The sequence below is a fragment of the Hippopotamus amphibius genome, chromosome 14 (assembly GCF_030028045.1).
Source record: "Hippopotamus amphibius kiboko isolate mHipAmp2 chromosome 14, mHipAmp2.hap2, whole genome shotgun sequence".
In the NCBI taxonomy this organism is placed as follows: Eukaryota; Metazoa; Chordata; class Mammalia; order Artiodactyla; family Hippopotamidae; genus Hippopotamus; species Hippopotamus amphibius.
The window spans coordinates 73,940,425-73,964,565 of record NC_080199.1 but is presented as its reverse complement, the minus strand read 5'-3'; the positions used below and the strand labels follow the sequence as shown (position 1 = coordinate 73,964,565).

The following is a 24,141-nucleotide window of genomic DNA, read 5'->3' as shown; positions in this document are numbered from 1 at the left end:
CAGTCAGCCACCCACTGCCCATGTCCAAGAGGCCAGGCCAGGGAAACTGTGCCGAGGACGTGGCCAGCAGCCTGCAGTTTTGTTTCAACCACAAGTATGGGTTATACGTTCTTCTTCAAGCCCTCCTCAGCAACCCACCAATCACTCTGGCTAACCAGTGACTATATTACAAGATAATAATGGGAAAGAAATTAAAGAAATGCCTGCAACAGTTACTCATAAGGATGGTGTGAAGGCACACTAAATTTTGGTTGATCTTCTCTTTGATTTTGGTAATACAGAAGAATAAAGGCTGACACAATGCTGATTTTACTGAAGAATGTAATAAAATAAATTGAAGGAAAAAAGAAAAATAGTAGAGAGACAAAGAATATTTTTACACCAAAATTATGAATAGAAGTCATTTAAAAGAAGGGAAATATTCTACAACAGATGAAAGTTTTAATTTCTTTTCACATTAAACATCGTTTACCACAATCAGCTAACAGAACTTATGATAACATCAATCAAGATGACATAAAACTAAGGATAAATGTTTGTTATGAGAAAACCTCATGTAACGTGAATGATGATGTTAGGTACCATATTTTTTGTGATAAGATATAACTTATCTTGAAGAGAAAGCAAGTAAGTCAGATCAAGGAGACATGCTGAGGTTTTAATAAAGAAGAAACGCTCTGCCTCTTCCGGAACACTTAAAGTCGAGGACAATTTAGGTAAAAGACAGGAGTTAAATATCAAGTGCGGGGCAGGGTCACAGGCCCGCAATGCAGGCTTTATTTACAGGACTGGACACGTCTGCGGCTCTCGCTTCCGGTAAGCGGGCTGTTTTTGGAGGAGGGACCGTCAATGGGATGTGATCAATTGATTCTAACCGGCGGGCAGTCCAAGGAACTACTTTAAAAGGGATGGTTGAGTATTTTCACGTATACACTATTAAGGCATCTAAATTTTTGGTGTTTTCAGTATATAATTTTACTGCTCTTTTTTATTCTTTTTTTTTCATTTTGCACAATAATGATATTAGGTATTAAGTGACATAATTCTTTCTCTATTAATGAACCAGTTTATCCATTTTGCAAACTCTAAATTGAGATCTTGTGAAGGGAAATTTATAATGTGGGAACACACAGAAAAATATATTGAAAACCAATCGAGAATATGGTTAACCATCATAAAATTTCAATCATAATTAACTGTAGTCTTTAACTTTGGAAAAACAGAAGAAGAATTAGAATTAAAATAGCTATTAAAAATAATTACCAGCAGTTTGTATTAGGAAAGAAGAATACAGCCATAAATGGCTTAACTGCCCAATTAAGTAACTACCAGATTCTTCTTTAGTCGACACTAACAGAATTCACATTTGAGCTAGTCAACAAAGCATATAAATATTTAACATCTCTTGAATAGAACATCTTAGTGATAACAGAGACTACATAATTCTACCCACTGTCGTGACTGCACAAATTAACCAGGTTAAATATCAGAGATACACTGGGAATCCTCCCCAAACTAACAACAGAATATTAAACAAATTTTTAAAAGATTCAGAAATAAAAACTGAACAATTTTAACATGGATGAGACAGTGCTTAAACAATTATCAACCTAAGCAAGACCTTTAAAATTACCACCAAAATGCATTACAATTTTTTTTTCTGTAGTTTACAGAAAGAATCTATAAGTACAGGCTGCAGAAAGGAAATGTTTAGTGCTATTTACATTCATTTTAAAACTCTGCTCTATACAAATTCAATTCTGATCAGTATGAACAATAGTTTTGTAGATCTACTGCATATAAAGCCTTTCCATCAAAGCATTAACAATGAAGAAAATAACCTGATTACCTTTAAACAAAGCTGACCGTTTGAAACCATCTACACTTACTATTTGTAAGGGCCGTGGACACTCACTTCAGTACAGAACGTAACGTCAGCCTGCAACTTCATTTTTATAAAGGCTAAAGTTATTTATATGGAATATTGTTCTATATACTACACGCCAATCTATATTTAAGTTCTATAGTTAGGTATTTTATAAGTTTTTTATTAAATATATTCTACACATATTTGTAATTTCATCCAGGAAGAATTTCTTCCCAGTGAAAAAATATAAAATCTTTTATAATTTTTTACAGGTTCAGATGAAACTAGCTCATGCTTTAGTGCTGTGCAAATTGTTTTTAGCATATCAATTTTTTAATTATTGGTACAAAACAAAAGAATGGCATCCCTACTCAAGTATGCCTTAAAAATCAGCTTCTGATTTTAACTGCAAGCACTAATACCCAATGCAAACTACATAAAGAAACAAAATTAGTCCTATGGAGAATTTTTTAATTTTAAGAATTCATCTGAGCTCTCTAATGAGTAAGTGTGACACTGGGCACAGTTAGAGATGAGCAATAATTATGGAAAAATTCAATTTGCTGATATTCAAATACACAAAAGTGATGAATAAATGAGGTTCTCTAATATTTCTGCACAGTTGTGGAAGTCTACAAATGACTGGAATTCACCCCCGTTAAGGCTAGGACATGCGCGCTCACCCCTCTTGTGCTGTGTGAACAAGCCCTCAGTCACCGTCTGACTAGAGTGCACGTGTTAAAGGAAAAACAACTGGTTTCATCGGCCCTCTGCTGAGTACTTTCAACAACAGGCACGTGTTGTCTTTTCACTCGTCGCAGTGAGAACAGTGGCTCTCAGTGTAGGATTCTGTGTCAGTGCAGCCGCCATGGCTGACTTTGGTAGAATTCACCCAACATTTTAGTTTCTTTTCCATTTTTTCCTCTCAAGTTGGCCCAGTAATTAACTTCATTAATTGCTGAGTGTCTTCCACTGTGGATGCGTATATATGAGTATTTCTAGGTACCATAAACCATGTTATAAATCCTGCTGATCTTTTTTAGTGCAAACTGTACTCGGAACACTTGATTTGTTAGTTCTGGTGATGAAAAGTTTTGTGGCAGCAAAACGGTTTCTGCTATGAAAGATAACTTGTTAACTTTTCCCCTGGAGATTGACTTGCATTCAAAAATCAACATATTTTAAAACTGCTCAACATAAACAAAAATACTAGAAATAAAAAGTCATAGTGAAAAGTGTTCTTGGTTCTTTTTACTTTCATGAGAAAAGATGACAGTGTTCATGGGATAGTTGAGGTCCATGGATTTATAGGCAGACTCTTCCTAAAGGTTCTGAAGCAACGTTGGGTCTCCTCTGGCCCAGCAGCATGAAGACAAAGACTACATGACACCATACCTGGCAGACAGTGTTTACAGGATCACACAACAATTACTCTCGCCAGTCTTTTCGCGATTCCTCTGACCTAGGGAAGACGAAGAGAAGCCTTGTTCATAAAAATGCTTGGGGGAAGGGGAGGGACCCAAGCATAATAAGAAACAGGATTTTTTTGTTTAATGTTTGCATTTTTTTAAATTAAAAAGCTATAATAAATACCCTTTTAATTTTAGCCTGTTTCCAGAATGTCTGGTTACGTGCTTACTAACAAGCTCTATAAACATAAACTATGAAAACTTCCACTCCCTCAGAATGTCCAAGAAAAACTGAAGCATTTCTGAATGCCTGTCTCTGGGCTCCAGCGCGCGGCTTACCTTGCGAGTTTGGCTCCGGCAACGTCTCTCTGGCCACCAAGTGCATCACTGTTGTCTTGCCGAAAGGAAGTTTTAATGCTGTGTGAAAAGTACAAGATGATTGGTTACCTGTACATCGACCTGTGGAAATCACCAACCAAAACTGAAACCATTTAAAAAATTGACTGCTCTTTGTATAACTTCCTCAGCAGATGGCACTTCTTACCGGACAGAGCATCTCTGACAAAATGAAATTAGGTTACTATTATCAGAAACAATTTTTATAATCCAGAAATTATTTAGCTATATTAGCTTGACACATATACACATATTGTTTAAGGAAGGGGACAAGAGAAAATACATAACTGGTTAATACTGGATAATCTTGAAAGGAGAGAAGGAATTTAAAAAAATTTTTTAGGAATACTTTTTCCAAATTTGGGGAAGTTTAGATTAGGAGACATTTGTTTCTAAATCTAATTATGTTTAGTCACCTAATAAAATTCCTGCACCAAACAGGCCACTATAATGTAGAAACAGAAGAAATGACAAACATAATTTTAAACACAATAATTAATCATTTTATTATTTTCAACTTTATATTCTTCAATTAGAAAATAATTTTCTTAAAAAGGTTACTTAAAAAAAATCATTGTGTTGGCATTATTAGTAATCACTGTTTTCTAATCAAGTCTTTAACAGGTGTTTCTCATTTACAAGTAATAATTTTTATTATGAAATATTTCAGACACAGACTAATATAATGCACCCATGTATCCATGAACACTTCCACAAAAGTTTCATGGTAAATCCCTTTGTCATTCTGTGTATAAAATTAGAAGCAACGTCTGGAGTTGTTTCCACAGCTGTGATGTTTTAGTTCTGACATTTCAAACTACTCTTTTCACTACAAACTTAAGGCAGGCTAAGACCATTACTTAGCAAGCATGGTCCTCTTGCCACCTGCTCTTTAAACCTTCTCTATAGGATGATGGCTAAAAAGAGCCCTCATTATCTTCAATATTCCTAATGTTCCATGTAATCAAGCTGAGTTTCCATCTTACTTAAAACTAGCCACTATTTGGTCTATTCTCTTAACTTCCAAAGTTAAAATGAAGCATGATGGCCCCAAAATACACACTAGGCTGAACACAGAGGAGGGCCTTTACTGGCTAATCTCCTAGGCCTGATTTAACACTGAAATGCAAACAGGACTTTATATTATTAAACACTGCACTAAATGTACTGGGGAAGCCTGACTGAATGTGAAATGTCCACACACCACGCTGTGGACCACTCTCACACCACCGTTTTGGCTCCAGGAAGCAGCCCTGGGTTGAAATCGCACCTGCTGCTTGCTGGCTATAAGCTGAGTTGTGAGTCATGCACCCCTCAGTTTCCTCCATCTAAACTGGGGATAGTAATTCTATCACCTGCCCCCTACCGTGTACTGACTGAAAGAAACAGTCCAAGGAAAGTGCTTACCTCAGGGCTTGGCACAAAAAAGCATTCCATAAACATTCCCATGGCCATCATTCTCATCTTTCTGAGCAGTAAGGAAATGGATCTCAGAGAACAGGTGAGTGAACTGAGATGTAAATTTGGAGAAGTGCTGGACAGGCCTGGAAAGCTGCTGGGGGCTTACCATTTGAAGCTACAAAGTTGACTGATGGGGACTGTTATTTTCTCCTCCATCTGAATCTTAACTAGAAAGAGTAGATATTGATACTAACGGTATCAGAGAAGGTAAAGGCAGAGGGATACAAGATCCGAGATGCTTTCTCTCCTTCACTGTCGTGCTTCTGCTTTCTACTGTGACCCTGACTACAGTATCCAGAACAGAGGTTCTCACACTGTACATAAAAATCACTGGGGACTGCAAATCACTAGTAGAGTGGAGACGGGGGGCGGGGGGGGGGGGAGCATGCAGAGATCTGCATTTACAAATAAGAATCCAGTGCCCACAGGGTTATACATACACAGCAAGTCTCAAGCTGTGCAAAGCAAGCCTAGGCCTTCTCCCACTAACCATTCAACTATATGTCCCTGGGTGCTGTCTCCTCAGTAGCCACATTCAAGAATACAAGAATACACGGAGACAAAGAAAAACAGTGACCAAAACCCACAAATAGTTGAATGTTATTACCTAGATTGACCGATCAACTTAAAAGGTCTAGGTTATACTCCTACGTTATTTGTCTAAATCGCTAAGACCAGAGATGGTTTGTTTTTGAAAAGACTGACAGCAACATGCAAAGAATGACAGTAATAATGTAAGTCAATCTGTGAAACATTCAAAAACAAATTCTAAAAAAAAAAAAAAAAAAAAAATCAATAGCTTGATTTTAACACAAATTCTATGATCTTTAATAGGAAGTTGGGGAACTTTGGGGCCACAACAGAGGCAATTAAAGAATTAAGTTGGTGAGAAATTGCTCACATAGATCAACACTCCATGGGAAATGGAGTCTCCAGACTCATTCATTGAGTCAAGAGATCAATTCAATCACCATTTACCCATCAGCATTACAGCAGCTTACGGGAGGCACAGACACTCAAAACAGACTAAAATATGGTCTCATCCTTAATGTAAAATACAGCCATGGACGACACTTACATTAAGAGTTGATCCACGTAACTATACAAAGAGCTATTAAAAAATAATAACTACAAACCAAAAAAGCTCTATTTTAAACGGCAGATACCTCGTAGTAAATAGCAGCACTTTTTAGACCAGTGTTATCACTGCCACCGAAACTTGGCTATGTGTGCAATTACATACTGAAACGTTCTATCTACTTGATATTGTCCTAACATTCATTTGCATTCATCTATTCCAGCCCTTATCACACAGTACTTTAACAGTGAATTTTATGTTTCTACTATGTAATACCAGAGCGAAGAGATTCTTTTTCAACCCTGTGTCTCCAGTTGTTTAGCAGTGTTGGCACATAAGAAATAAATACACGCTGAATGAATGAATGAATGAATGAATGAAAATATTCTACCTTTAAGGAAGAACAGATTAAACATTTCAGTTGTTAGGTTTCTAGGAAAAAAGTCATGACTTTATGTAAACAAAGATATATTAAAGTAGATCACTTCCTTTGCCTACAAATTTCTAATTCTCATATTTGAAATACTTGTACTTAATAAAAACAAGTCCTGCCGATGGTAGAATGTGTACCCCCATAAGGGGGCACTATTGAGCTACCTTCCCCATTCACTGTTAGTGTTTAACATGTGCCAAGCACTGTTCTATGTGCTGTGCGTATATAAACTAACTCAACCCTCCTAACTATGAGGTAGGCACTACTGTCATCCTAACTTACTGATGAGGAAACTAGGATAGAAAGCAGTGAAATGACTTGCTCACGGTTACAGAGTCAGTAGGTAGTGGAGCTAAGATACAACCTGGACAATCTCTGCTCTCTCGGTCACTGCTCTACACTGTTTCTCTAACATTACTCACCTACCTTTATTCCTGCATGATTAGTGATGATATCAGTCAGGGTCAAACTGAAAACATCCCTTCAGTCTTATATATGAAAGTCCATTATCAGAAACTTTTCCTAGTTTGTGTGTCTGGCTTTAACTGAAAAATACTACATCTAAATTATATTATCCAGAGGTACAATTAAATTACATTTATAAAACAATAGGTATGGACTTCCATCTATAATGGCTTAGAGTTTCTTTTACAAGGCAGTAAACACTTAATCATATGCTAAAATTAAGCAGAATGCAAAATGTAAGGAAGACATATCAAAAATTAGGCAAAATGCAGAGTTTGAAATTATATTTTTAGTAAAATCAGATATTAGCATTTAAACAAATGAATAATGCTGCCATGAGACAGCCATTAAATCCCATTACAAAGGTGACTGTTACCTCCTAATGTGACATTTCCATGTAGAAATCGTCCTTGATAAATAAGCCGTAGAATATTTGGACTGCTGACCTGCTCTTCTTCCCAGTCTGAAAAGAACCAGGGAACTGTTAGATGCATTTCAACATAAAATTAAGGTACTAGTGCATTGTTCTAAAATTCCGATCCAAATCAGACAGAATACATCAGAGAAGATGCTTGGAGCTTCCTAAGAATTGGAACAGTCACTACCCACGCAATCACTGTTCTTGCTGGTTCTCATTAAATGGCAAGAGCTGCTTAAGACTAGTTTTTGCTTCTTAAAGAACACTAAAATGTGCTAGAATATAGTCTTGAAATTTAAACATTAAAACGAGTTGGGGAAAATCTAACCCTAGTTTTAAAAATGCCAGTTGAAAATTAATTTTAATTACCAGTAATTAACAGAAAACATGATGTTCCAATATTTATGCCTTTTAAAATACACATTTGAGGCTAAACAAAGGTTTAACAAACAATAGGTTTCACAAAGACTTTTGAAAGAATTAATATATTGATATAGACCATAATAAAAAAATTATACCTCAATAACTGGAAAACAAAAATTTAAAAAACCAAAAACAACAAAAAAACGAACAGTTTACTTTTGGGTAATGTTGATAACTTCATTTTTTTTTGAAGCCAATTGATAAACATTACAGAAAACACAACTTTAGTTCACTTACCCAAAATTCTCAGAATAAACTTGAAAAATAACATACTAGAAGTAGTATACAAGTAGGAAAGCTAGGATAACGTGCAAAGAAAATCAAAAGACAAACTGGTGGGCAGAATGGCTAACAGGATATTTCATTTTAGTGTATAACTTACATTATATTATAGTGAAATATGGAATATGATTCTGTTAAAATATGGTTTGAGAACACAGATATCATGACAAGGTGTGGGGTTAGTCATTTTCACTAGCTTGTAGATACAGAACTAAAACTCGGATTTTGAGAAAGATTTGAGAATTCCATCATCACCTTTCTCAAGAATTCTAGTATCATGTGTTTGTTTCCTATAGAAGCTCCTGTTTTCAGGAGATAACCGTCAGCACACAAACTAGTTTAAAACAGCCTGAAGAGCAAGTGACAGGAGAGGGAGGCGGTAAGTAGAACACTCTTCTTCTGGCCTTTTTTTGAGTGTTCCAAATGATGAATATGAATGTGATAAAACCAGTGCCTGTCAGTGACTCAGCATAAGAGGAATGAGCAAGGAGAAGTGAAGCTCAGTCATTCTCCTCCAGGCCCCCATCCTGTCCCTCCCCCTGGGGTGTCCTTGTTGCCGTGTGACTCCACTGCGCCCAGGCCCCTCTTCTCTAGAAGAAAGAGCAAGTAAGCTGCTAACGCTTTCATATGGATTATTTTGAATTTATCACACCCGAAATTACTAACAGAATATTTCTTTTTTTTTTCCTTTAGCATTGTTCATTTTATTTTGTCATGATAATTTTACATGGGTCAAATTGTATTTTGTGTTAAACATCCTCAGTGTCAAAATGCCAGGGTTAAAATATTCTCCTGTAAGAAAAGGGAACCCTCCTGCACTGTTGGTGGGAATGTAAGCTGGTACAGCCACTATGGAAAACAGTTTGGAGGTTCCTTAAAAAACTAAAAATAGAACTACCATATGACCCAGTAACCCCACTCCTGGGCATATACCCAGAGAAAACCATAATCCAAAAAAGAAACATGTACCATAATGTTCACTGCAGCACTATTTACAATAGCCAAGACATGGAAGCAACCTAAATGCCCATCAACAGAGGAATGGATAAAGAAGATGTGGCACATATATACAATGGAATATTACTCAGCCATAAAAAGGAATGAAATTGAAGTATATGTAATGAGGTGGACAGACCTAGAGACTGTCATACAGAGCGAAGTAAGCCAGAAAGAGAAAAACAAATACCATATGCTAACTCATATATATGGAATCTAAAAAAATGGTACTGATGAACCCAGTTGACAGGGGCAAGAATAAAGATGCAGATGTAGAGAATGGACTTGAGGACACAGGGTTGGGGGGGTGGGGCGAAGGGGAAGCTGGGACAAAGTGAGAGCTTAACATAGACATAGATACCCTACCAAATGCAAAATAGACAGCTAGTGGGAAGTTGCTATATAACAAAGGGAGATCAACTGGATGATGGGTGATGCTTTTAGAGGGCCAGGACAGGGAGGGTGGGAGGGAGTTGCAGGAGGGAGGGGATATGGGGATATATGTACAAACACAGCTGATTCACTTTGGTGTACCTCAAAAACTGGTACAAGAGTGTAAAGCAATTATATTCCAATAAAGAGCTTAGACAAACAAAAAATATTCTCCTGTAATTTTTCTTTTTTTAATAATTTTTATTCAATTTATTCAAACTAAAAAAAAAAGTTTACCCATCTCTACCCCCACCCCCCACCCCACTCCCACCTTTTACAACCACCAGTCTGCTCTCTGCTATCTATGAGCTTGGCTTTTTTTTTTTTTTAAGATGCTACATGTAAGGGATGTCATCCGGTATTTAACCTTCTCCGTCTGACATCTCACTTTAAGCAACTGCCCTCCAGGTCCATCCATGTTGCAAATGGCAATATTTCATTCTTTCTTTCTTTCTTTTTTTTAATGGCTGAATAACATTGCATTGTGTATGTATGTGTGTCTCACAATTTCACTGTCTACTCATCCACTGATGGAAACTCAGGTGGCTTCCATATCTTGGCTACTGTAAATAAAGCTGCAATGGACAGAGGGGTACATATACCATTTCAAATTAGTGTTTTCATTTTCTTCAGATAAATACCCAGAAGCAGAATTCCTAGATTGTATGGCTCTATTTTTAATTTCTTTGAGGAATCACCATACTGTTTTACAAAGTGGCTGCACCAATTTACATTCCCAGCACTTGTGGGCAGGAATGTAAATTGGCCCCCTTTTCTCTACATCCTCACCAATACTTGTTATTCCTTGTCTTTTTGATAACAGTCATTCTAACAGGTGTGTGGTAACATCTCCTTGTGGTTCTGATCTGCATCTCCCTGATGATGAGTGATGTTGAGCGCCTTTTCATGTGCCTGCTGCCCGTCTGTATGTCTTCTTTGGAAAAATATCTATTCAGGTCTTCCGACCATTTTAAAACTGGTTTTTTTTTTTTTTTTTTTGCTGTTGAGTTGTATGAGTTCCTTGTATATTTTAGATATCAGACTCTTATCAGATATATGAATACTCCTGGTCAAGATATAAAGACAAATGACAGTAACTGTTTAATTCACAGGGAAAAAAATTCTAAAAATGTTTAAAATATTTTTTTGAGATGCAGAAACTTGATGCCACATATTTCTTTCCCCTGCACAGAGCCTCGTGATTCTCATGGGCTTCTGTGGTTTAATACGCTATTCTCCCTCTCCCTCTCAGAGGAGCTGAAATTTAAAGAGACCCATAGAAGAACAATGCTTAAAGGAGGAATCTTGGCTACTAGCAGCAGGTATCGAGTGGGCTGTGTTCTGGACCTCTGACCCAATAACACTACGCGTCTGACTATTCCATCTACTAACGACTTTCCTCTAAGCTGCAGAAGAATATACCAAAGGAAACCAATTCCTTCCCCAAATATACTGCACAAAGTATTTCCTTCTACTGATTTAATATTCAATACACTTTTATTATCAGCATCAATAAACATTCACATTTGCTGACCTTCAGTGCATTATGTGATACAAAGCAGACCTGCATTTTTAAATATTTTATATAAAATAAAATTATTTATTTTTATTCCCTGCAGAGCCTAAAATTGCTGAGTAGAACTGGCAAACTGAGGAAAGACTGGGTTCAAGATTTTTTCTATGAAAGTAAGTAATGCAGAATTGACACAATCAATTTCCAACACTGGTAGATGGTTTGAGAAACTATTTAGAGAAACTATTTATGTTAAAGACCTGCATCTGAGTCTTACCTTTGTTTACCATGAATCAGGATACTTTAAGGAATTAAAACTAATTTTAAGGTCTAAGTCAAACAATTATTAAAGTAAAAGTATTCTTTTACTTCAAGTTATAGTGTAACCTTTCATAGTTATGGTTACAGTAATGTTTTCTACAATATCCATATATGTCAAAAGCTATCGTTACCCTCCACCCCCACAAAAATCACAAAAGCAATCTTTTATACTGAGTACATCATCGCTATCAGACAGGGATTTAAAAATGCTTTTCATACTCTTACTTATCTATCCTGCCTGGCTATGAAGAAAACCCAGTTTAGTTTACTTCTGCTCTTCTCAAGTCGCATCTTATCTACGACCTTAAGCTTCGGTCTCTTCCTGATTTAGGAGCTAGTGTCGACTTGCTCCTTGGTTATCAGTGAGAAGAAAGATCCAGTCATTTGAAAGTATTTGTCTAAAACAGTATTTCTCAAACTCGGGTCTATGAATTCATGAAGACAGGTTCTTAGGGTGAAAGTCCTCTTCAAGAATTTTTATACTGTGTTTTCATTTTAATGATAATCTGGAAGAGATTATCTAGATAATTCAAGTAATTACCTTACAACCAAGTACAGCCTTGGGATTTTAGTGTCCAGGTATGCATTTAAGTTTATGATTGTACTGGTGCCAAGTAGTACTTCTTTAATTGTCAAGAGATTAACAAGAAAAGAACAGAGGTCGACAATACATAAACGTGTGTTCTTGCTAAGCGAAGGCTGGATGACAATCTGGTACACTGTGTGAAGGGAGGTCCCGTGGTGAACCTGTGGCTAATCGGGCTCTCATACAGCAGGCGGGAGCAGAGGCATGCCGCACGCAGCAGCACCCTATTCATGGTGCAGGCAGTGAGTTCATTTTAGCAAAAAGATATCATTCGGCACATTAAATTTGTTAATTTGAACATTACTGGTTCTAGAGTTATATTTGCATTTTCTTTGTAGATCTGTTTTAGTTTTATGCTTGTATACAAGTTAATAAGGAGAAAGAGTTAATTGAGTTTTTGTCTCTATCCTTAAAAATAAACATAAAAATAATTTGTCAGCACTAAGGAATCTACAAGAATTTTGTTCCTCTAGAGAGTTCCATATATTTTTTTAGGTTGAGAAACACTGATCTAATTGATTCATTTTGTATACCCTGTGTCCTTTGTTAAAAAAAAGTCTTGTGCTTTCAAAGTCCAAATTGCTTTGGTAGTAAAATTAAGTGAAATCAGCTGAAACAGTCATATCACTATGGTACGTGCCACTAAAGGGTCAAGATGACTTGGGTTAAGTTCAAAGGAAGAACATAAGCTAAAGACTCACTTGAGGATGGCAAGACAGTCTTATTACATAGAAAAGAACCAGAGAAAGGAATATCACACACACACACACACACACACACACACACACACACACACACACACACACACACTCACACACGCACACCCCAGAATTTTGTTTGTCATGGATACTGGCTTGAAAACACAAAGCATAAATGGATTTTATACCTTCTTGACCTTGTAGTAGTTCAGAGAACACAGAAAGTGATGTGAATTACAAATTAACTTTGTGTCAAACTCAATCTTAAATAGGCTATGTATAGAACAAAGAATGTATTACAATTTGTTACAGATAGTTTTTCTCTCCTTTGATTTGTGTTTTGGTATAAATAGGGTCACTGATATGAACGTGTGTATGTGTGTGTGTTAGCTACCTTGTGTTTTCTTTTAAAAAATCATTTTCTGTTATCAATACTTGAAAACAGGGACCTGAGGCACTGGTGCCATCACCATGCTGCAGTGAGGGAGCTGAAAAGCAGAACCCAGGAAGGAGCCGGCAACCCCCTTACCTATAAGCCTTATTCCCTCAATCATTTGTTCTCTTATATTTTATCTACCTACAACTTTTTCAAAATGTTTGTGAAACAAGGCAGGGCATGAAGGATTAACATGACTCATTCTCAAGAGAAAAATACCACTCACCCATTGGCCAGTTGTCATACACATGCTTTGCAATGTCAGAAGCAGAATCATTAGGAGAAAACAGGAACTCTTTTGTCTTCCCGCTGACCAAGATGAGGCGCAAATTTATCTGAAAGAAAACAATTATTCTTTTAACATAAATCTTGAAATTTTTAAAATAAAATAATGACTCATAGTCTTTCCATTTCAATCACATTCTCAGGTGTTACTAGTGCCATTGCTGGTTTTTATTTACCTAAATTATAAAAAGATTCTTTTTAAAGAACAGGAATTTGAGATGATTTTATTTCCGTTATTTAATATATATGGGGGGGGGATGATTTACCATAATAAATGAACAAAGAAAACCAAAATTCATTACGCTTTTAAACTTAACTACTCCAGCAATGTTCAGAATCGGACTTTTACAGGTTATCACTATAACCATAAAATACACGTTTTCCATGGAAAAGCTAATCATAGTGGTTACCCTGCAGATCACATCACTAAATAGGAAAAAAAATTTAGTTGCTAATCTGCTTCTTAGAAAAAAGAAAGAGAAAAGAATAAATCATACACAACTTTTTATCCTATAAAAATTATTCAAACCTAAACAAATTAACCAGAAACTATAATTTTAAAAGAACTTCATTAGAGTTAACGGAGGATTCAATGCCAGAAGTTACTTTAATCCCAATGACATGATCATTCATTTTTGTGGGAAGGGGAGGAGGAGCTATGTGTGAGAACACAGATTCACCCTCAGTGGAAAACCTACGGTAGACAAGAGAATTGAAAATTTCGAGATCTACTGGATTTACATTTCCTCAATATATATTTGCTTATACCATTCTTAATATATTTTCCAAAATGTTCACTTTTTTATTTTTGTCTTTATCCATAATTAATGATGTTATTTTTTAAAACCACAATATTCATTCATTTCCTCTATAAGTAACAGAAATACAAGTGCAGTTTTCTATACTTCCAGGCCTCTGTTAAGAGAGCAAATAACACCTTCCTGAGAGTTGAGTCCAGTCCTGAGCTCAGCGCTGGGACTAGCTTAGCTTCTCTATACACAGAGAATAGAGAATGCCATTGTACCAGTTTGAATTGTGCCAGGTCCCAGGTTACCCAAGCTCTCCTCCTCAGTTACTAACTTGTTTTTTCTTATTAAAAAAAACCCCAGAAAATCTTAAAGATGACAAAGTCTACACTGAATAACTGGTGCCTACTGCAGCACCCCCAACATACCAGGTCACTGATTTACTACCTGCCACCACCATGGCCTGTGCCACTCCCAGGGCCTCACCACTTTGAAAATGTACTGAAAGTTATAAAAGATCTCCTCTAGGAAAATGCTATACACAAACAATTCCGTATTCAATGGGATGCAACTGGACTCCACAGTAGATGGAGTAGAACTGGGTTCCATATTAGAAACTGTATTCTAACTGGATGTACACTATATCTCAATTTTTAAAGTATTTTAAAAGATAAAAGAAAAAGAAATCTACATTTCAGGTGAAAAGTCCTTTCAATATGTCCAATAAGAATTTTTTGCTGCCTTTCCTAACTAAAATGAAATTAGTCCAAAAAATTTAATATAGGAAGAGATCTGATGAAATCACACTGCTGTAAAGAAGCAATTTGATTCAGAAGCTCTATAAGTTCCATTAGAACAAAATTCAAGTAATAGTTTGCAAGAATGATTAAGTTGTAAGAAATCACCATGTTATTTGTTTCCTATAAGAAATGAGTGATTCCCAAAGCAAAGAACCTAACATCCACACAATACAATGTGAATTTCAGTTCTCACACATACATCACTGTTCAAGGTTGTCTCTTTATGTGTGAATATTGGTAAATATATATTTGCTCTGAACTTATATGAAATCATTTAATAGCTTCAAACCACTGTGTAGCAGCCCTTCAGTCATTAATGCCCAAGAAATTATGCCCTTCATAATGGTTTAGCCACATGTGTCTGCTTGACCAGAAAGAAATATAATTAAATTCAGGCTTCCTAAGAATTACGTATGATATGAACCTACTACTTCCTGGAATCAACTTTAAAGTTAATTTCTATTAAGCTTTTACTCAAATTATAATATTCAAAATAACAAAGAAAATAGGAAGAAGGACTTAATCCTTATCTTCTGTAAAGGTTACACTAATGCATACTTTACATTTTCCCTAATATCCATCAATATGGAAACGGAAAAAAAAATGACAGCACATCCTTACTATGGAAATTTCCCACAGTCATTAAATGACATGAGATATATATCTATATGATATGACACAGAAAGATATCCACAAATATTAAACAAAATAACCCACACACCCCTACCCCATAAATACATACCACTAACTGCACTCATGCTGCAAAGTTCTTGGCATTTCCTATTTTAAAATGGATACAATCACTGTCACTAATAACTGATATTTCACTTTCATATTTCAAAGTCAATGGTCTAACAAATTTGTGTTTATCTAGATGTTCAGAATGTTGAAAACTTTTGGCCTGTAGATGTGTTTGACACAGGTTAAAAAATATTTTTAAAAATATTTACAGGTGGACATGAACATTTAGGTTTGGCACATCATCTCAATACTCACACTGGTCTGCTTCACACACTTACACCTGGCTAGTCCCAGAAAACATTTAAATTTATAATTCATGGTAATGTTTGAAAGTGGCTTTGGGCTACAAATGAGAACAGAAAGCAGAGTCTACTTACAGCGAACCTAATCACCCTTTCGAGTGGGGAAAGGGGAGAACGTTACAACTGCAAGAATAAGTCTAAAAGTACATAAATCTAAGAATTTATCAAATCTTATAAACTATCTATAACTGACAGTTACAGTTAAAGACTGCATTTGGAAAGAAGCTTAAGTCCAAAATTAAAACTAACAGCAATAAACCCACAAAATTAAGAGGCTGAGTAAAGTAACACACTGCCTGGAACACTCCCACTGCCTGCCTGGAACAGGGCCTGGCACACAGTACGTGTTCAACCAGTACTGCTGATTAATATTTCAGTTTCTTCAATTTGAAGATGCAAGGAGAGATGCAGATTAGACAGGTCAGCACCAAGATCCGAATCCAGGCTTCCGAATTCTGGGCATTCTATTCAATGAGAAGTGCAGTAAGTGGAACAAGAATGGATAGTCATCCTGTGGCCGGGACATGGACACGTGGCTATTCCAACGTGTAAACCCCAGTGTTTAACCTGCCAGGGTCTGGATCTTTAGTGTCAGCAATACGCCACAATTTACATAAATGCTGTCACTGAGTAAGGCGCAGTGAAAAGTAAAATTAATCTTGAGCTACCATATTAACATGTATATTGTGCTTAGTTTTCAAAAGAAGATAAAGGCTGGGTTATTGATATGTTAGATTAACAGATGAGTCTGGACTTCTTCGTATGCTTATATCTATGTGACAGCCTTGTCCCCAGACTAGAAGCATGAATCTGTCTATCCCAGTATGCAGTCAAGTATATCTTAGGACTGTAACACCAAGGGAGGAAAACACTGAATCCCCATAATTTCCTTTAGAAGAAATCCTGAAAGCAATCACCCAGGCAAACATTTAGCTACACAGGTGGGTCAGTAGGGAACTGTTCTTGTATTATAGTTAGAATCGCTCAGGCTTATTCAGATAAATAATGTCAATTATAGCTCCTCTCAGTAAATGTAAGCAATTCCTACAACCGTGCACTAGTTTCTTTTAAAAGATTCTGTATTCATTACTTAACTACTTATTAATGAAAGACCTTTTCACTTCTTTGAAGCCAAGTTAAGTCAATCTATAAAATACCTTAAAAGAACCTCTGCTTGTGAAGTAGTGGGATTCTCAACACATCAACAATGGGTTACAAGCAACACTCTTATTTACAGCTTAAAATGTGATACACTCATATACATACTTACCTAAAGACAAAAAACTGTTAATCAGGACTCTGAATGACCTGGTATGAGATGGGGTTCCTATTACGTAACAAAATTCTCAAGGGATGGCATTTAGGCCATCCAAATGAATTATACATTTTATACCTACTTTTGAGGCAAAACAAATCAAAACAAGACTATTAGTGAGGTAGAAGTACTATGGTAATTTCCTGTAAGGCCAATGGAAACAACAGAAGCTCTTCCCTGCCCGTAATTTCAAGTTTAAAAAAAAATTTTCTTTCGGTCAAATTGATTGCCATTCCTATTTGTTAGATTATATCAATTTGGAGAAATCTCATCTAGAGCTTAATTCACTCAACAATTTTGTTTTCAGTTGGTCAGGATGGAAAAAGATGAGAGGACAGAAAGAGAGGGAATGGAAGATGGGATCAGATGGAACAGTCTGGAAAAACAACAGGCAGTTATGGAGATGGACCGTGCCCTTTGAAAGAAATCTGAAAATATGACTGTTTTCTACAAAACGATCAACACGTTGATCAAAAAAGGAACTCCTGACTTCTCTGAGAGTCTCTGAGGAGTAAAACGAGTCCTGGAGCACTCTACTCCCTTCCTAGGGAAGCACCTGTGCCTTCACAGTGCTCATTCCTGCCTCTTTTGCTAAAGGACAAGTTAAGTGGCCAGCGGGAAAGATGTTAGACTTTCTTTACAAATCATTTTTTAAAAGCTCTCAATTTATCTCAAGGGGATTTTACCGAGATAAAAAAAGTCAATCCAAAAGGCTACATCCTGTATGATTCCATTTATATAATATTCTTGAAACGACCAAGAGCTGGAGGAGAGATGGGCGGTGGCCAGGTTTTAGGAAGGGGGAAGGCAGCAGGGTGGCTGTGTCTGTACATGACGCACAGGGATCCCCGAGACGGAGCTGGAATGTGTGCTGCTGGGTAAGTGGCACATGACCCTGCATGTGCAACACAACTGCACAGAACTAAATACACACAGACACAAGTGAGTGCACGCAAAACCAGAGACATCCGAACAGTCTGTGGATTTCATCAGCGTCAACTTCCTGTTGTGCTATCACACTAGCTACAAGATATGACCACTAGGGAAAAGTGGGTGAAGGGCATATGGGATTTCTCTGCACTGTTTCTTACAACTGCATGTGAATCCATAATTATCACAAAGTAAAAAGATTTTTTAAAAAAATCAAGGGCTCAACTTGCTAAAAATTTATATGGTATTATATGTTTGCCTTTACTTGTTTTTCTTATTTTCATTTGAAGATGAATAGTGCTTTTTAAAAAATAATATTGTATTAAAATAGCTACTTGATCTAGAGGAAAAAATATAAACCTATCAATAACTTAAGACAAGGTATGAAGTTGAAAATAGATAAGCATATTTTCTTCTTTCTAGAGTTATGGATTTATAAACGGCATATTTTGAATTTTTGTTAACTGTATGTTAAAGAAAAATGGAATGGAGGAATGTGTTCATGTTTCTACACGGGACTGACAAATTATTCAAATAACTGCAGTACTTAAATATGATAGTTATATATTTCATAAACTTTCTTTTAGTTGTTCATTTATTCAGACATTTTCTGAAACAGACACTATGCTTGGTGCCTGGATTACAAAACATTTACTATGAAATCCCTGGAGGATTTCACACCCTTAAAGCTATGAGACATACGAACTTCATTATGGAGGAGGGTGGTGGCTGCAAGGTGCTCAACAAATACTTGCTGAGTGAATATAAAAAAGAACAGAAAGGAGAACCTGTGAGTGGGAGATGCCAGAGCAGGGCACGTACGTACAGTGAAAAGAAGTAAAAACGCTACCAGCTTGCCAGCTCTTGTGAGGCTCACGACACACGCACCTAGGTAGCACTTGGCCTGGCCGGGCTCTGAGGCAGGTGCTCCAGCCCACACTTCAGAGCCCTGGGAACGTGGCAGAGACGTCAGTAGGCGGGAAGCTGAGAGCTGAATCCAGCGCACGAACAACACAGCACCTGCTGTCTGCCACTCTGCTCAAGTGAACCAAGCGGTCCCGGCAACTTCCTCACCACGGTCTCCATGACTGTCTCTGTCCCCTTGACCACTCTCGCCCCCGTGATGCCCCAATTACAGCTGCCTTCTTTCAGTCCCTCAGAACTGCCAGGTCCTTCCCGGCCTCAAGGCCTTTACCCAGCTTGTTCCTTCCGCTTGGAATGCTTGGGGCCCCACGCTCCGCACCCCAATCCACACACACACTGGGCTTGTATGCTTCAGAGGGGACGCTACAGAACATTCTCCCGAGCCGCACCAGCCTGGGTGAGATGATCAAACTAAATTTTGGGGAAAAAAAGCAGAAGAATTTCAAAATACAACTGAAGAAGCCAAGAAAGCATTCCTACTTTTTACTGGAATGAAAGTCCTGTTTGTGAAGAAATTAACATAAGGCATTCGTGAAAATAGATTTTAACTTCTAAGAAAATACATCTGAATTCTTCTCTGAATTTATCTGTATTACGTAGCCATGAACTAAGGTATACTGAGACTTGCTAAATGGATTAAAACCACGGGATCTTTTTCTATCTTCTTTTTTAACACTTAAAATGATGTAGATTCTAATACACATGAAATATTGAATCTTTAGAGGTAAAAACTCAGTGGGATTCCTTATTTTTAATTGTAGAAACACTTACCTACCCTGAAAAACAGGTAAAGGGGAGGTCAGAGTTCTCTAGCTTAAGTTCCCAGGTAAAACTTTTACAATATCTCATTTTACTTGGAATGTTAATTTCCAGAACATCTGACTCATTTAACTCAGAATGTAGGTGGAGAACTACATTCCAAAGGAAAATTTAATGCTTTTTGAATTACATGAACCCGTCAACTATTTTTTCATTATTTTTTGGCCACTGAACATGAACAAGAAGCTGTTGGACAATAAAAATGAACGAACAATAATAGTGAATTACTTGTTTTCTATACAGACTTTTTTTTTCCACCAGTGAAGAAAGAAAATGTTGAATTCTTATAAGCACAATTCAGAATCAAATAATGTAGCTTAAAATTTATACAGCATTTAGTGCCTGGCACATAGTAAGTACATACTTAACTCTTATCATAAGTCAGCTATTACCACCATTCTCATAACCATCATCAGTTCAGTAAGTCATCTAATACGAACCACATGGTGCTCTTTCTTTAGATACTTTAGAATGTACATTTACTTTAAAATAAGTTTGGGAAACTTGGATAAAATTAAAGTCCCATAAGAAAACTGGGCAATATATTTTCTTGAGAATCCTTGAAAACTATTCTTAATATTATAATTTTTTCAAGTTCCAAATCCTATAAACTTAGAAAACACATTAGTTCTGAAATTAAATTATGATTGCATCACTTTAAACCTGACTATAGGACAGCCCTTTAAAACTTTCCCATAGGATACAAACTAGCCGCTTTAACCAGATTTCAATATGAAATAGTAGCAGTCTAATTTCCTATACATACTATGAACTAAATAGCAACTCTGAATGAAAGCAAAGCACTCTCTTTGGGACACTGGGCTTATATACAGGGAAGCCCTTGTTTTGAGGATTTTTAGGACTTATAACTCACTTTAATAAGAACAACAGTTCAGTACAATTGTTTCTGTCAACCAAGCACTCAATATATTAAATTATAGACAGGAGAACAGGAAATGGCAAAAGCAGAGCAATAAAGGACACCGGGGAAGGGAGAGAATCACTTAGTCTACATTCATAATATATACTTTCATGTGTTTTAGGAAGCTGACAATTTTTTTCTCTGCCCGTCTCCCCTTTGTGGAAATATGATGGTGTACGTTTTTTGGCTAAGAGCCTGAAATCATGAGGGAAGAAACTAATATTTATTGAATACCAACTAAGTACTAGAAGTTTCCCTTACATACACCGTGTTTTGGCACCTCTTTTATAGCACTTTCTCTCCTCTCTAATCACCTAGCTACTCCGATGAACCCAGGTACAACCCAGGCTGAATCTTCCACACGTCTATACCCCTTACACTGTTTTGGCTTTGCCACTATTTGAGGTGTATGCCGGGTTACCTTTGAAGTGAGTGTTTGCCCTTTACTTGTGGGTGTCAATTCCCAGATCCTCTCATCATACTTCTTCTAAGTTACTATCAAATTTTCAGTACTACTTTCAATTCCATGCCTTTTAGAATACCCCTCAATCATTCAACTTTTAAGATTGGAAAGAGTCTCAGAATTCATCCAGCTCACACACAAGGGAAAAGAGGCTGAGAGGCTAGCTGGTTGGTGGCAAAGCAGAACAGAAACCCACACCTCTCTCTCCTAGGTCAGGGTTTGCTCCAGCATAACTTCAATGTCTCCGTAAAACACCTTCCTCATCTCCCCTAGATCTTTCTAAATATTGGACTTATGTCTTATTCAAATAGGCACTCCAGAAGGGCTTGCTTTTCTCTTAGGAGTCATGCAACTTTTGAGGCAAAAATACTCCTTAATCTGCTACATACTAGCTGAAAACTAATCTTGCATTTCTCTGAATGATGGAACTTCTAGGGAATATAAGGAAATGTTAAGAGAAAAAGAGTTCTCACTTACTGTAAAATAAGTTTGGAAGTGCCAGGCCAAAAAATTCAAACAAGGTATCTGCCAGGGGCTTGGGGGAGGAGGAATGTGGAGTTTATTGTTTAATGAGAAAAGAGTTTCAGTTTTGCAAGATGAAAAGAGTTCTGGAGAGGGATGGTGGTGATGGTCGCAGAACGTTATGAATGCCTTTAATACCACTGAACTGTACATTTAAAAATGGTTAAGATGGTAAATATTATATGTATTTTACTACAATCTAAAAACCAAAAAATATTTATAAAACAAAATTCAAAGTTTCTTCACTACAAAACTTCTCAGAATCTTTCATGTGCCAAAATGAATTTGTGAATTTCCAAGGGGAACAGGGGTCTATATCAGAGTATTCAAAGACTATTCTACTTTCAGCTGATATTCCCAAAGACTGAACACACAAATGTTTGTTAAACAAGCAACGAGGCTAGATGCTGTAGAAGATACAAAGATGACCAAAACTCAGTAGCTCTCAGTACTCTGGGTTTGCTTGCAAGCATTCAGCCACCTCCACAGACAGTGGGGCTAACACAAGGTCACTAAAATTCAAGTTTGTTTCCTTGAATGTCACACAGGAGTAGTCTATGTGACCACTCCAGCTTACGCTGCTCATTACTGGTTTTCAAATTTGTTGGGCATGGTATGCTGATGCAGAACCTGATTTGCATATAAAAGAAAATCAGCCATCAATTCCATGGCATATTTTACCGTAAAAAATGCTGAAATAGTTTTAATTAAAATTATCTACGCCTATTGTCAGAGGATGTCAAAATGACTTTCCTCTTTACAGCATAACTGTGAATTAAATATTCGCATCACTGTCAAATGAAAGGACAGGATATATCCAAAACAGTCTTTAATATCAGAGTAAAATTCACATAAGATGGACCACTTAAAAATACACTATTGCTAAGTCTTATCTTTCCCATATACTTAAAAAAAAAAAAAAAAAAAACACGAGGAAAATAGTTTAGACTTGAAGCTGTTACTGTGGCTAGAAAAGAAAACAATTGTAATGTGTGCCTTTGCCTTAAGAAAGAAAAACGAATAGTTCTCTGTGAGGGGTTGTCCTAGATGACTGTTAAAGTCCCTTCCAGCTCTAAGATATGATTAACATTAAACAAAAAGGGCATGTTATTCGGAAATATAACAATTTTATTATGCATAATAAAAATACACAGGATATATAAACATTCACTAATGACCAAGTTATTCCTATCAGTCACGCTTCACATTTGAATTAACAGAGGTGTAATGATGTAAACCCCCTGCCTTCCTTTCCTTGTCATGTCACTAACTCTGATCTTTAACTCCCTATAAACCAGTGCCTCTTGAAGCCATACTAGTGAACTGTACTCGCAAAGGTCACCTAGGTCCATCTAATCAGAAACATCCACTATTAGACAGCTTCCTCTCATCTCTCCTGCTCCTTATTCTCTCTGAAACATTTGACATAGTTTAATTCCTTTCTTCTTGAAAATTTTTCCTTGTTAGCTTTCTAGAATTCCCCAAATGTGTTTTCTGGAACACTAGCATCCATGAAGTATTCGGAGATTTGCCATGTATGCTAACATTAAAAACCCAGAGTATTCTTGCCGTAAACAAATTCATTTAACTTTCACACAGTTGTATTATTCAACCACAGAACCAATTTTCTTTCCCATGTTACCTGTTACCAACCCACAGATCAAGTGTTGAGAAAAACAGGCTTTGGGGAATACTATTCCTGCTCCTTGAGCCTCTTTTCAGTTGTTCTCTCTCCTCTCGCACTTACTCCAAATATGGGCTTCCCAAGGTTCCCTCATCCATCTTTCCTTTCCAACACCCTATCCTGGAGACATCTTCATCCTCCCCCGAGGCTCCAGCTGCCCCTATTTGGGACATCCTCAGTCTCCATGGAGCACCGCTTTCCCTTCTCCAACTGCCAGCTGACCATTTCTAATTAAACAGCCTGCTGTCCCCTCAAACTCGTATCTTTACATTTGAACTTATTTCTTCCTAAACAATGGGTATCCCTCTGACCTATTTATTTCTGCTCAACTCTCCCGGTCTCCGTCATTCCCTCTGCCCTAGTTTCTCCTCTCCCCTCTCAGTTACTAAATTCTTTCAGGTTCCCTCTGCTGCCTCTCTCACCCCCAATCCATCCTGCACATTGCCAAATTCTCTCAACAATTTAAAATTTTGT

At 36.9% G+C, this 24,141-nt stretch overlaps 1 protein-coding gene across 1 annotated transcript in view; it reads right to left on the bottom strand.

Moving 5' to 3' along the window:
* Positions 1 to 419: 419 nt before the first annotated feature.
* UBL3 (ubiquitin like 3) overlaps positions 420 to 24,141 on the bottom strand; it is a 64,376-nt gene continuing 40,654 nt past the window's right edge. Inside the window, exons 2-5 of the mRNA XM_057707260.1 lie at positions 13,441 to 13,549; positions 7,486 to 7,572; positions 3,616 to 3,693; positions 420 to 3,329 (exon numbers count right to left, since the gene is read on the bottom strand). Of these exons, the coding sequence (XP_057563243.1) occupies positions 3,277 to 3,329; positions 3,616 to 3,693; positions 7,486 to 7,572; positions 13,441 to 13,549 (327 nt within the window). The 3' untranslated portion in view covers positions 420 to 3,276. The remainder of the gene's footprint in view (positions 3,330 to 3,615; positions 3,694 to 7,485; positions 7,573 to 13,440; positions 13,550 to 24,141) is intronic.